We start from the raw sequence: 15059 nt of genomic DNA on the forward strand, positions 1-15059 counted from the left end.
AGCCTGGGTTCCTTGTCTCAGATAAATGCCTTCCAGGGTTCCTTCTTCCTCAGTGTCACTGGAGTCCAGATGCCTGTCCTTCCCGGGAGGGAGTCACACAGACCTATGTACCTCACACCACATCAAGTGAGACATTACTCAAGACAAAAATGCTTGTTTCCATGGTTGGGTGCAGTTAAACAGAGTTCCATTTACTCCTAATTGAGAAGTCAGTCTTAGGGCTTTTCCCAAGCTTATTACTTTTCCACTCTTTGGTCACTTATACTACCAGCTAAACCAGAAGAAATAGGCATCTCGATGCCAGGCCTTCAGGCATTTTATTAAATCACTTCTTTGTAAGCCAGCATCGTCTCCACTGTGCCTTCTCTGCACCCCAGCTCCCTTCTCCCCTACTTCAGTCCCACCACTTTGGGAAACCACATCCTCTACAATCCCCTTGTTTTACCCCACCTTGGACCCAGATTATAGTATGTGATCCTAATCCTAATTGTTTTTTGTTATTGACAGGATGAGAACTCTGGCCTGTCTAAAACACTGAGTGAGAACAAGATTATGTGTAGCACTCTGCAAAGAGAAAAAGAGAGATTGGAAAAAGAAAATGATGTAAGTGTGTACAAGAGGGTAGAAACCCCAAGGTGTTTTGTTTTGTTAAAGATTTATTTATTTGAAAGAGAGCACATGGTAGGTGCAGAGGGGAGAAGGAGAGAGAGAATCTCAAGCAGACTCCCTGCTGAGCATAGAGGCTGACTTGGGGCCCAATCTCATGACCCTAAAATCATGAGCTGAAATCAAGAGTTGGCCACTGGGGTGCCTGGGTGGCTCAGTCAGTTGAGTGTCTGCCCTTGGCTCGGGTCATGGTCCCAGGGTCCTGGGATTGAGCTCCACATTGGGTTCCCGGCTTGGTTGGGAACCTGCTTCTCCGTCTCCCTCTGCCTGCCACTCCCTTCTTGTGCTCTCTCTCTTCCTTTGTTAAAAAAAATGGATAAAATTTTTAAAGAAAAAAAAGAGTTGGCCACTTAACTGAGCCACCTGGGGGCCCCTAGAAACCTCAAGGTTTTAAGGAGAAGAATCAGGGTGACCCAGAGATGTGATAAAAACTTCACACCTATTGTAGCTATTGTCTTTGGAGAAAAATATCCTACATCATTTTTAGGCTGAGGGGACCCCTTTCCTTCAGCACAACTCTTTCCTTTTCTTCTACCAAACCAGGGCAGTAGTGACGGTCTGTGCCAGTGTTGGACCCATGGCAGGCCCCTAATAAAATGCTCTGCATTCATTTACTCATTCATTCATTCATTCATTCATCCAATCAGTATTTATTTTCTGCTGTAGATTAAACACAAGCTATTATTGGTTGATCAAGGATGATGGCAGCTGGGAGATCCCTGGGTGGCGCAGCAGTTTGGCGCCTGCCTTTGGCCCAGGGCGCGATCCTGGAGGCCCGGGATCGAGTCCCACATCGGGCTCCCGGTGCATGGAGCCTGCTTCTCCCTCTGCCTGTGTCTCTGCCTCTCTCTCTCTCTCTCTCTCTCTCTGTGACTATCATAAATAAATAAAAATTAAAAAAAAAAAAAAAGGATGATGGCAGCAAATAAGCTGCACTTGGGGGCACCTGGCTGACTCAGTCGGAGGAGCATGTGACTCTTGATCCTCAGGGTTGTGGGTTCAAGCCCCATACTGGATATAGAGATTATTAAAAACAATAAATAAAAACTTTAAAAAAAAAGCTGTAGTTAAAGGTACTTTCGTGCTCTTGCATCAGAGTTAGATATCCATGCCCTCTGGCTTCTGCTCCTAGATCTACACCCCTCCATGGTTCTCCATCTTTCCCCTCTCTATAACCGTGCTGGGCCAGGCTTCTAAATGGTCATCACTAGGTTTGTCATTTATGCCAGTGCCTTTCAGCATCATAGGAATCTTAGTCTATTTGCAGTCCTGTCATCCTCACCCTCTTGATTTAGATATATATATAGGTTGACTTTGAAATCTCTGTTTCCTGGTATAGTTTGATGGGGCAGTGGGAGGGAAGGAGGGGGAGGATACACATAATTTGCAACAGGAAGGAAAAGATCTGATATTTGAAAGTTTTAAGAGCTATATAATAAAGCCCTCTTAAGATGTTAAGGGGCGGTTTACTCATTTTTTTCTCTAAGAACTTTTTTTTTTCTAAGAATAAATGCTGTATGTCCTCCTTGCTTGTTTTCTTTCAAATCTCTCATTCCTTCCCTGTCTTCCTCTTTCTCTCTCCTTCCTTCCTTCCTTCCTTCCTTCCTTCCTTCCTTCCTTCCTTCCTTCCCTCCCTCCCTCCCTCCCTCTCTGTTGGTATATGTATTTGAAAGGATAAAACATGAAGAAGGGAAAATTAGATGAATATTCATATTGTGTAAGAAAATTGTTCTAGGAAGGGAACTAAAAGAAGCGTTTTGCTCTCACCCAGGGGTGCCTGGGTGACTCCATTGGTTAAGCGTCTGCCTTCCACTCAGGTCATGATCCTGGGGTCCTGGGATTGAGCCCCACATCAGGCTCCTTGCTCATCAGGGAGTCTGCTTCTTCTCCCTCTGCCTCTCCCCCTGCTTGTGCACATGTGCGTGCGCTCTCTCTCTCTCTCAAATATATGAATCTTAAAAAAAAAAAAAAACAGAAAAACAAAAAACCTTTTTGCTCTCAATAATGTATAACAGCTTCAACTTTAATATAGCTCCTGCCACCCTCTTATATGCACACAACTTTTGTACCCACCTTCAGTTGATTTGTATTTAGAGACTTAGAAGTCTTTTTTACATTAGTCTAAACAATTCAGTATGCATTTAAATTCAGGCATTGGGAACTGAGATCTTCAGAGTATTGAGGCTGCTGTTTTTTCCCCTTTAGAAGAATAACAATTTATCACTTCCTGGGATTCTCCAGTGCGACATTGTTCATTGAGAACTACCTGTAATGGGCATCCCCTGGCTTGTGTGGCCATTCTTTGTTGTCTTTTAACATGTCTCTATAAATGTTCTCTTCCTAGCTTTTGAAGAGGGAGAACAGCAGATTGCTGAGTTACATGGGTCTGGATTTTGACTCTTTGCCGTATCAAGCACCTACTTCAGATCAAGCTGGTGCAGGACAAAACCCAGGACTTGTCTATGGAAACCCATATTCTGGTAAGACAACTGCCATTTGAGCTAGAAGGCCCTTGCCTGCAGCCATCTCCCTGACTAAATTTTTTTTTTTTTTTTTTTTTTGGTCCGAGATGTTAATTAAGACCAGTCTCATTGTTAAGACTTGCTGGGCAGAAGCTGAAGACCCAATAGAAAGATTGCCAGGCGAGAAGTGTTAATTGAGAAATAAATCTGAATCTAGAAGACGCAAATCAGATCATTCGCCTAGAGGCAGCAGACACAAATTGAGTCCCGTGGCTATATTCCAAATATATAAATCAGAGAAATGTCTCTATGCAGAAGATATACACATACAAAGCTAAGGAAGCTAATTAAGGTTTGGAAATGGAAGCATAAGAGATGGGTATGCCACCCAGGAATGGGCAGTTGTGGCAGCCATTCTGATGGCCTGACCAAGGGTAGCAGCAGCATGCCCCACAGAGACCCCGGGGTGGTTTGGAGGTCAGGAACAGGGATGAAAACCAGTCTTGTTACTTAAAGGCAGGGTGTCAGATTGTCCTTGCCAGGGACAAGGGAATAGGGAACTTTTTTCTTTTCTCCAAAAGTGATAGAAGACCTCGTTTCCTTTTCTTGACAGTTAAAGCAGTTGTGTTCTCTTAAAAGTCACAATCAAAAAAAAAAAAGTCCCAATCAAATCTTTACAACAGGCAGGGTTACACATTTTCTCTTTCAAAATATTTTTAAGATACCTATTTGCATGGCTTTAGTCTTAAAATCTATTCTCAAATTGCTTTCTTATTAAATCATGACATTTTATTAAAATCTGATATTCCCTATGCTGAAAAGAGGAGGTATTTTTTTCCTAATTATATAGCATAAACGTGTGTATCAAAAATGCCACTTCATTATTTTTTCCTCTTTTCCCTTTATCACTGACCTAGATCCCCTCTATCAGCAGTTAATGGTACATAGGAGAAAGAATGAGTCAGATGCAGTGGGGAGAAAGGGAATGAAGGGAGTTACAGAAACCAGCTGCTAGATGACAGCTGGAGAATCCAGGGATGGTATTTCTTTCACTGAAGGGAATCTTTTTTATGATCCTCAGGTATCCAGGAAAGTTCAGCCCCAAGCCTGGTAAGTATGTGAATCATGAGATTGCCCACAACAAATCCTTGAGAAATGCCCCTTCCTGCTCCAGTTCATGAGAGAACCATAGGGAAACTGGTTCATTTTGAGAACTCCAGAAGTCACCTGGATCAGTTGGGTCAAAACCCCCAGCTGAGTGAGCCTGTTGTGGTGGGGAGGAGAAAGCACGGTTCACCCATCAAGTTTCCGCTGCAGATTTCCACCTGTGAGCGGAGTTTGGTACCAGAACAAGGGAGGAGATGTGAAGTAGGCAGCCAGCCCGAGACGATATGTCCAGCGCCCCTCTGGGCTGGACGTTCTCGGAGTGCTTTAACATAGTAGGTCCTTTTAATCCTGAGGTAGGAAAGCCTCAGTCAGTATCTCCAAATATGAATTTGCTCATTCATCCTCTGATTCTTGGGCACCTGCTGTGTACCAAGCATCCTGCTCCGTGCTGAGGATATACTAGGACCGAGACCTGGCCCCTGCCGCTTAGGGCTTACACCGGTGCTGACTGCTGCTCTTCTCCCCAGCGCACCATGAAGAGATGCCCCACCTGCAAATCAGACTTGGCTGACGACATTTTTGGTCCCACCTTGGAGCAGCAGCACATGGAGGCTCTTTGTTTGAATTGTCCAATTTGTGACAAGACCTTCCCAGCAAGAGAGAAGCAGATCTTTGAAGACCATGTGTTTTGCCACACTCTCTGAGTGTCCCAGCCTCGGGTCTATACCGTACTCGGGTTTTCATAGAGTAGAACCTATAGCTTCTACTTAGGAGTTATTACCCATGATCCTGCCTAACATGAAATTATTAGGGATTTAACTCAGTCCTGCTGCCGTAAGGATGGAGTCCCGTCAATTATCTGAAGAATAGTGGTGAGCGTTTACTTCCATCCTTGTGAGTTACTACCTTTTAGATCACACAACTAGCTGGGTCATCCTCATCTCTGGTGCCCAGTCTTCTGAGGGCCTCCGGTGTAAGGGCCCTGGGCTGGAACTGAGCGGGCCCTTCATTCACAACAGGCTTGACTTGAGTACGAAGTGATTCCTTTTTTGAGTTGGCCCAGTGCCCATCAAGGTCAGCCCTTGAGTATATTTGCAGTCAGCTCTCAGTCCTAACCTTGTGGCTGGTGATTGAGCAGAGATTGAGAATTTCTTCCTCCACCTCCGTGTCCTCAGGTCTCTTTCTCCCACTGATTGAATTAAAGTAGCCAATAGGGCACCACAGACAACTCCAACATCCAATTGCAATACCAAAGGTTTCTCATCTTGATTTCTCAGCTCCCAGCAGAAACATCTTATTCCTGAACCATGGACACAAAATATTATTTCAGTCACAGAAAGCCTTCTTTGTCTCTGGATACCTCTGGCATTTTCTACTCTTTGATCTTTCCTATTCACATAATCTTTATTGTAACTCCTTTCCTAATTATTAGTAGGACTTGTTAGAAACTGTCTGGGTCTGCCTCTTTCTGAGCAGGTGAGTTTGAATATGGATAAGTCAGAATAATGAGAACTATTGTTAACCTCTTTAATACTAAAAATAAACTTGTCCTCTATTTCAGGGACTTTGGTCATTTAAATTGGTAATTTGACTTTCTGGTCTTTTGTTTTAAGCTTCTGTGTAAAGGGTACCAACAGGCTTGTGGAAATCGGAGAGCCTACCAATCGGTTTCACTTGTCTTAGCTAGTCAACAAGAGTGTCCTGGAACTTACCTTGAGATGGAGAGGAAGGCGACAGAGCATTAGTTTGAGCAATCTGGACCCTTGGCTTCTTGCTCTAACTTTCCTTATGCTTTTGAAAGGGGGCAGAGTGGATTGTGGCACCCTTCATGAACTAGGTTTGGTTCTTCCATCCAGATAAGAAAGCAATTCCATTTTCTTCCCTCTCACCCTCCCACACCCACCTCCTGCTCCCAAGGAACTGAACAAATGGAAATGACTCTCAAGCAGTCAACCAGCTGGTCACCATAGAGACTTTTACAAACACCTCTGTGGGGCAGCCCGGTGGCTCAGCAGTTTAGCACCACCTTAGGTCCAGGGCGTGATCCTGGACCTGGGATCAAGTCCCATGTTGGGCTCCCTGCGTGGAGCCTGCTTCTCCCTCTGCCTGTGTCTCTGCCTCTCTCTCTCTCTCTCTCTCTCATAAATAAAATCTTTAAAAAAACAAAAAACCCACAAAAACTTCTGAATGATGTAAAACATGATGTCATGAATAAGGTTGAGTCAAACTTCCTTCTGAGGTTCTCCCTGATGTGATGAGAGTTAGTTATGCCCTAGACTAACTGTATTGTCCTGGTCACTGCTCCTTGTCTTTATTTCAGTCCTTTGATAAAATGAAACTATACGCCGCCTCCTCCTGTATCACCATTTCAAGGAGATGTCTCTTGGACCCCAGTTTTTTTTTGCCCCTTAAGAATCAAATGTGATGGGACGCCTGGGTGGCTCAGCAGTTGTCTGCCTTTGGCTCAGGGTGTGATCCTGGAGTCTCAAGATCAAATCCCATATCAGGGTCCCTGCAGGAAGCCTACTTCTCCTGCCTATGTCTCTGCTATCTCTGTGTCTCTCATGAATAAATAAAATCTAAAAAATAATAATAATAAAGGGATGCCTGGATGGCTCAGTGGTTGAGCATCTACCTTCAGCTCAGGGTGTGATCCCGGGATCTGGGATCAAGTCCCACATCGGGCTCCTTGCAGGGAGCCCGGTTCTCCCTTTGCCTCTGTCTCTGTCTCTTACAAATAAGTAAATAAAATATTTTTAAAAATAATCTTTAAAAAAAGACAGATGCGACATTAAGGCTAACTGTAGCACAGACGTGTAATGAAGAGATAGTACCACCATTTTCCTGGCAGATCCTCTTCCTTTCTGCAGAATTTCTGCTGCTCCCCAATTCGTTCTGGTGAAGAAGTTCAGTTTCATTTATTTTGTACTAGTCAGCTCTTAATTAAGCACATGAATGGAGAAGAGCAGTGGTGCACATAATCCAAATCAGTGAATACCATTTTCTGGTGAATTACCCACCCCCTTTGCCCCTGTTACCCTGAGGGTTACCATGATTATCAACAGCAGCAGGAGCCCTTCACCGGCTTGGTAAAAAACCAATGTGTTAATGATCCTTTTTGCTGGATGTAAAACAAAGCATCTTTAACCACTGTTCATTATCCCCAGCTGCTCTTACCAAGGCTTTGAAGGGGAAATTCTGCTCCAGGCAGCTCCTACTGAAAGGAAACAATCATTCTTATATAATCCATTTCTCACCCCAGCCTTTCCCCTCTAACCTCCTTGTACCCACACGTTAGGGCTATAAAATACCTGCAAAAAGGAGCAGGAAGTTATGGGAGCAAACTATTTATGTCTAAATTGGATTTTAGAATCTTTGTACTTATTATGGCAACAAGTTTTCCTTCCTAATTCACTTCTGGTCTAATATTAAAATGGTTGCATTACTTAGCACACTTAAGTGATGGGTGGTGGGGAAAAGTCACCTGGCACACGTGTGTGTGTGAGAGAGTGGTGAGAGAGAGCGAATTAAAATCAGTAAAGTGAGGGATTCCTGGGTGGCTCAGCGGTTGAGTGCTTGCCTTCGGCCCAGGGCGTGATCCTGGAGACCCAGGATCAAATCCTACGTCGGGCTCACTGCATGGAGCCTGCTTCTCCCTCTGCCTATGTCTCTGCCTCTCTCTCTCTCTCTCATGAATAAATAAAATCTTAAAAATAAAATCAGTAAAGTGGAAAAAAAAAAGTGAGTTGGCAAAGTATTACGTAAACCTGCCCCCCCGCCCCGCCGCTCCGAACACCTGTGGTTTCAGCCCTTTTCCCTGGTCTTGCTAAAAAACAGGATGAAATGAAACTGCCTTGGTGTTTAAATATCTTTCCCCTATGATTTTGGTGATTTTCTGCAGTGGCAGTGGATTGCACAGAGCTAAGCTTTAACCTGGTCTCCTAGCAACAAATGGTAATGAGATGACAGGCCCTGGGCTGAGAGATGGCAGGCCGTCACCTAGGAAAAAAGCAAAATGGTTTATACATGGGGATCTGACCCAGAGACACTCAACTAATTGCCCTAAGGTGTAACCAACAACGAGCCACAAACTCTGGAGAAGTTACGCAAGCCCCAGCACTCTCACTTGCTCTCCTGTAAATATAAATATAATGTCTCTACATGCATGTAGGGTTTCATGTGACTGTGTTCCTACATCCCATGTCTACTCTCAGTAATCTCTGTAGCAGGCAGCTATGAACTCCCATCTTTATAGATGAATAAGTTGAAACATGGAGAAATAACTTGCCCTAAAAGTAGAAACAACCCAAATTCCCATCAGTTGAGGAATGGGTAAATAAAATATGGTATATCTAGAGGATAAGAGATTATTTGCCAAGAAAAGGGATTGAGGGGTGTCTGCCAGTCAATGGAGCATGTGATTCTTGATCTTGGGGTTGTGACTTTGAGACCCACACTGAGCGTAGAGATTACTTAAGAATTTTTTTTTTTTTTTTAAAGGAGAGGCACCAGGGTGGCTCAATTGGTTAAGCATCCAACTCTGATCTTAGTGTTGTGAGTTCAAGCCCCATTTTGGGCTCTCTGCTGGGCATGGAGCCTACTTAACAAAAAAGGAATTGAGTACTAATATGTCACAACATGGAAGGACCTTGAAAACATGCTAAGCGGAAGAAGCCCATCACAAAAGACCAGATAGTATATGATTCCATTTATATGAAACATCCAAGATAGGCAAATCTGTAGAAACAAAATAGAGGAGTGTTTTCCTAAGGCTGAGGGTTGGGGGAAATTGGAGAGTCAAAGTTCGTGGGTATGGAGTGTCTCTTGAGGATAAAGAAAATGTTCTAAAATTTATCATGGAGATGGTTGCACGACTCAATATACTACAAGCTATTTTTTTTATTACACACTTTAAATGAATGAATTGTACGCTATATGAATCCTATCTCAAGTTGTATTTTTAAAAGGTTAAAAAACTTGCTAAGGTCATCCATTGACTCACGGCAGTGTCTTACATACAGACACAGAGCTGGGTCCACATATTGAACTTGGTTAGCATATACTTTAGTACAACCCACTGGCAGCCACAACAGCGTTGGATTCTCCCCCTATCGGGCTGGAAGCAGGCAGCAGCTTCAGATGTGATGGAATCGAGACAAACAGGGTCGGGGCAATTATTAGTAGTTCACCATTTGGCCAGCAGCATTAGTGGTCTCTGGGAATATCTATTCTGTAGAGATAAATGTACCCAATAAAGTTAGGGGAGAGAGTCACCAGCCACAAATTTCAGATAATCATATTAAGGTATCCAGCCTGCTCTGCCTAATGTTATTATTTTCTCCCTGTGGAAAGAAAGAATACGACACTCTGGGGACTCCCGTCTATTGTTTACTCAGTCAATCAACATTTATTGAGCACCCACAGTGTGCAGAACTAGCCTGGGCCAGGAATTTAAAAAATAGAAAAGTTCTTCCCTAGAGGTATCTACAAGATTAATGAAGACATTCTCTCTGCCCTCAGGGAACTCTTAAACTGCTGGGGGAGAGAGTCTCAGGCTTCAGGGGACTCCTAATCTGATGGGGAAAAGAGCCACCCACAAAAGCAATCTGAAGATACAAAGATAAGGAAAGTCTTCTCATAGACTGAGGACACAAGGGCTGTGGGACCCAGGTGTTAACAAAGGTGTGATAAGGGCACCTGGGTGACTCAGTGATGGAGTGTCTACCTTCTGCTCAGGTCATGATCCCAACCCGGGATCTGGGGATGAATCCCGCACCTGGCTCCCTGCATGGAGCCTGCCTCTCCCTCTGCCTGTGTCTCTGCCTCTCTCTGTGTGTCTCTCATGAATAAATAAATAAAATCTTTGAAAAAAAAAAAAAGGTGTGATAAAAGCCCAAGTCAATGATGCCTTACAAGACTGCTTTTGAAGAGGTTGAGGGAGAGAAATGGCAGGCAAAAATGGGATTGTATTGAGGGTCTCTACCAAGGGAGAGGGAGCAGGGGCCCAGAATGCAAATAACTTTTAAGCAGAAGTACTAGAATATAAAAAGAGGGGACTGAGAGTCCCATTCCAGGGGCCTCTGTGCTGTCCCCACTGAAGCCTTCCCTCTTGCTTTCATGGTTAAAACAAAGCCACAGTTCAGAAGGAGAACTACACACACACTGTACCGACGTATTTGCTTGGCTTCTGTATTGTCCTAGTGACATAAAAAATGTAACCATTAGGGGAAAGTGAGTGAAGTGGACAGGAGACATCTTTCTACCATCTCTGCAACTTTCTGTGAATGCAAAATTAAAAGGTTTTTTTTTTTCTTTTAAGAAAGGAAAAAGAAACCAGTTTCTGTCCTGAAAGACTATAATCTAGGTGAATCACATCTAATACACTCATTTGAGCACAAGGGATAGGAGTGAGGGTGGGGAAGCATGGTGGTTATCAGGATGTAAGAGCGTCTGGGATCCCCAGGCTTCAGGACTCCCAGCATTCCGGCCTGGAGCTCTGGGTGGTGCAGAAACATCCCTTGTGCTGTGTCCTCCTGCTGCTTTGCGTCTGATTCCGTGCTTCTCTTTCCTGCTATAGGCCTACTCTGCCTCCTGGACCATGTGATGTAAAATGGTTGCTGCCTATTGCTCTGGGTTTTTTGTTTTTTGTTTTAAGAGTTCATTCATTTACTCATTAGAGACACAGAGAGGCAGAGACATAGGCAGAGGGAAAAGCAGGCTCCCTGCGAGGAGCCTGATGGGGGACTGGATCACAGGACCTGAGCCAAAGGCAGAAGAAACTCAATCACTGAGCCACCCAGGTGCCCCCAGTAGCTCTGGGTTTTGTTTTTGTTTTTTAAAATTTTATTTATTCATAGAGACACAGAGAGAGAGAGAGACAGGATCACACCCTGGGCTGCAGGTGGTGCTAAACCACTGTGCCACTGGGGCTGCCCTAACTCTGGGTTTTTAAGCTACTGTTTAAAAAAAATAGATTTGAATGAATAGGAATCTTAGTTCACTTCAAGATTCTCTGAGGGAGGAGCTCAGTTTCCCCGCTATGGTGAACCAGTGCTCACTCCTTGTTCATCTGTGACAGAAGGAGTGGGTACGGGATCCCTGGGTGGCGCAGCGGTTTGGCGCCTGCTTTTGGCCCAGGGCGTGATCCTGGAGACCCGGGATCGAATCCCACGTCGGGCTCCCGGTGCGTGGAGCCTGCTTCTCCCTCTGCCTGTGTCTCTGCCTCTCTCTCTCTCTCTCTCTCTCTGTGTGTGTGTGACTATCATAAATATATAAAAATTTAAAAAAAAGGAGTGGGTACAGTACCCCCGCCGAACCCCACCATCATGGCTACTCTAACTCACTGTGAGGATGGGGAGAGAAAGAATAGGTGTGAGCCGAGCATATAACAATTGTAACAATGTGTAATATGCTGAGGGTGGGAAGGCGCGATTTGAATCAAATAGTGAAAGATGAGAGTCCCATAGGTGGAAGAAAATTGGGGAGGGATGCAGTAAAAAGACACAGGATGGAGGGATGCTTGCCTGGGTGGCCCATTTGGTTAAGCATCCAACTCTTGGTTTCAGCTCAGGTCGTGATCTCAGGATCGTGAGATCAAGTCCCACGTTGGTCTCTAAACCCAGTGCACACTTCGCTTGGATTCTCCCTCTCCCTCTGCCCTTCCCCCCTCACTCTCTCTCAAATAATAAATATTTTAAAAAGAAAAAGACACATGATGGAATATTAGCAATAAAAAGGAAGAAACCAGATCCATGCAGTAACTTGACTGAAGTCTCCAGGGAATTATGCTAAATTTGCAAAAGTCACCCATTGACTCACAGAAGAATGTCTCACATACAGAAACAGAGCTGGGTCCACATTATTGAACTTGGTTATTTATACAGGAGGCCGTGGGAGAAATGTTTCAGCAAAGGGCTGGGTTGGGGCTGAAAGTCATTGTTGACATAGGGTGGAGAAGAGGGACAGGATAAGTTGAGGACATGGGGATCCCTGGGTGGCGCAGCGGTTTGGCGCCTGCCTTTGGCCCAGGGCGCGATCCTGGAGACCTGGGATCGAATCCCACATCGGGATCCTGGTGCATGGAGCCTGCTTCTCCCTCTGCCTATGTCTCTGCCTCCTCTCTCTCTCTCTCTCTGTGACTATCATAAGGGTAAGTTGAGGACAGACTCTGAATAAGATCAACTTAAGGGGTTGGCCAGCCATCCAAGAAGGGAAGAAGAGCCAGGAGAGAAGCAACTGAAAGTCAAGTAAGAAAACAGCTTCAGGAAAGGGGTTCAATCCGTAGTGTCAAATATTGGGAAGGTAGGGCTGGAAAGAAACCTTTGATTTTCAGAATTGAACAGACATGCAGGGGACATCTGAGTGGTTCAGTTGGGTAAGCATCTGCCTTCAGCTCAGGTCGTGATCCCAGGGTTCTGGGATGAGCCCCGAATTGGGCTCCCTGCTAGCTGAGATCCTGCTTCTCCCTCCCCCTCTGTTGCTCCCCCTGCTTTTGTTCTCTCTCTCTCTCTCTCTCTGTGAAAATCTTTTTTTGGAAAAAAAAAAAAATCTTTGGGGAGCCCCAGTGGCGCAGCGGTTTAGTGCTGCCTGCAGCCCGGGGCGTGATCCTGGGGACCCTGGATCGAGTCCCACGTCGGGCTCTCTGTATGATGCCTGCTTCTCCTTCTGCCTGTGTCTCTGCCTCTCTCTATATATGAATAAATAAATAAAATCTTTTTTAAAAATCTTTTTTTTTGGTATTATATTCTTTTAGTTTATTCTTTTTTAAAAATTTTTGTATATTTTTTTTACTGGGGTTCAATTTGCCAACATAAAAAGACATGCAAATGCACCTACTTTCTCCCTTTTTCCAAACCAATACATACTCATTAAAGAACACTTGAAATGCATGAAGTGGAGAGAAAAAAGTCGAGTATAGTTCTAGCAAGCAAACACAATCACTACCAACATTTCCATGGGGGTGGGGGGAGGTTCGCGCTTAAAACAAAGACCAGTTTCTTTAGATGCGTAGGTACAGGTAAGGTGCCTGCCTTGATTCCCAGCCTGAGCCTCTTTCTCCAAGTCCTCCCTGAGGGGCTGAGGCTCCCCTGGGGAAGCCTGTGGGAGTATGGCCCTGCGGCCCTGGGGTGCTTTCCTGCCCCTCCGCCCACGGAAGCTGCTGCACCCATTTGGCCTGCACAAACACCAGGCGCTCTTCCCTGCGTCAATATTTCACATCCTTTGTCACCCATCTTCAACATCTGCTCCCTGAGAGGTTGTCCTCTGCCTTAACACCTCCGACCAGCTCAGGGTCTGTGCCCCAAAAAGAGATTCTCTACAAAGACCCCAGTACTCATCATTATCATATTATTTAAATCCAACACATATTGAGTGTTTACTGTAAGTCAGTGCTGTTGTTACCACTTTCTACAGAGGAGGGAACCAAGGCTTGGTGAGGTTGAGGAAGGTGGTGGGGCCGCAGCAGGCAGGGTGCAGCAGGGTTTACGTTTGTTAACACTACTGTTTGGGGAAACAGCCAATCCCATTGTGGGAGAGTGGGAAGGGTGGGTGTGGAGCAGAGCCTGACTTCCTCTCACCCAGCCATTCTGTCCTCTGCAATTAAATTCATAGTCCAGGAAAGTCCCTGCAAGTGACAATGACCCTGAAACTTTCCTGAAGATAAGAATTGCTTAGCCTCATCACTTGCCACCCCATCCAGTAACCCTTTCTTTGCCAGCCTACTTTCAAGTCAGGACAAATCCTCTTTTTTTTTTTTTCTAAGATTTTATTTCTTTATTTGATAGAGCACAAGTAGGGGGAGTGGCAGGCAGAGGGAGAGTGAGAGAGAAGCAAACTCCTCACTGAGCAGGGAGCTCGATTCGGGACTCGATCCCAGAACCCTGAGATCATGACTTGAGCTGAAGACAGAGGCTTAAGTCTAAGCCACCCAGGCTCCCCAGGACAAATCCTTCTAAAGCCGCCCAGGGCAGCCCCGGTGGCACAGCGGTTTAGCACCGCCTGCAGCCCAGGGTGTGATCCTGGAGACCTGGGATCGAGTCCCACGTGGGGCTCCCTGCGTGGAGCCTGCTTCTCCCTCTGCCTGTGTCTCTGCCTCTCTCTCTCTCTCTATGTCTCTCATGAATAAATAAATAAAATCTTAAAAAAATAAATAAATAAAGCCGCCCAGATCCAGGTCCATCCCCATCATCGCCACCATGGGGACTCATCCCTGCCACCCCACGCAGCGCCCCCTCTCCCACAACTCAGCCTCCCCACTCAGCTGGAGAGAAACAATGGTCACGGTCACTGTTAAGCAGTAAGGAGACTTAAGGCAGGATCTCGGGAGTACTTGTAAAACAGAAATGGACCCGGGTCCAGAAACTGCTATAAATGGGCATCTTGGCAATGCAGGCCCTCATCTCCTGCTTGTAAACCCCGGGGCACAGCCAAACAGAGCATTTGTTTATCAACTGCCATGGATTCAGGAAGCCAAACAGCCACGCCCATCACCATCCCGGGCAAGTCCTCCAGTCTCCTGCCTCCAGAAATGACCACCCCTGAGATAAAACTCGCCCTTGGGAAGAACCCAGCAGCTTTTACAATTTGCTCTGGGCTTCACACCCTTTGTTGTGGCGAAATTCTTCCTGTAGCCAACTTCAGTCTCTGTTAATATAACTTGAGCAATCGGATTGGTTGTTTTGTTGTTGTTGTTCCCCATCAACTATATAATATCTACTTTTTAAAAATTATTTTTTTAAGATTTTATTTATTTATTCTTGAGAGACGCAGAGAGAGAGGCAGTGACACAGGCAGAGGGAGAAGCAGGCTCCATGCAGGGAGCCCAAC

General features: G+C 45.2%; 1 protein-coding gene across 3 annotated transcripts in view; it reads left to right on the forward strand.

The window, feature by feature from the left end:
- CALCOCO2 (calcium binding and coiled-coil domain 2) overlaps nucleotides 1-5821 on the forward strand; it is a 27379-nt gene extending 21558 nt beyond the window's left edge. The window contains exons 10-14 of one of the 3 annotated variants that reach the window (XR_005364465.1): nucleotides 508-603; nucleotides 3011-3146; nucleotides 3236-3480; nucleotides 4210-4238; nucleotides 4763-4874. Coding sequence is in view for 1 of the 3 variants with exons in the window: in XM_038547598.1 (XP_038403526.1) it covers nucleotides 508-603; nucleotides 3011-3146; nucleotides 4210-4238; nucleotides 4763-4939 (438 nt within the window). In the remaining 2 variants the exon portion in view is untranslated. Of the gene's footprint in view, nucleotides 1-507; nucleotides 604-3010; nucleotides 3147-3235; nucleotides 3481-4209; nucleotides 4239-4762 lie in introns of those variants that run through there. The other 2 variants (XM_038547598.1, XR_005364466.1) reach the window with 2 other exon arrangements.
- Nucleotides 5822-15059: the final 9238 nt, after the last annotated feature.

Source organism: Canis lupus, chromosome 9 (genome assembly GCF_011100685.1).
Source record: "Canis lupus familiaris isolate Mischka breed German Shepherd chromosome 9, alternate assembly UU_Cfam_GSD_1.0, whole genome shotgun sequence".
NCBI classification, from domain to species: Eukaryota; Metazoa; Chordata; class Mammalia; order Carnivora; family Canidae; genus Canis; species Canis lupus.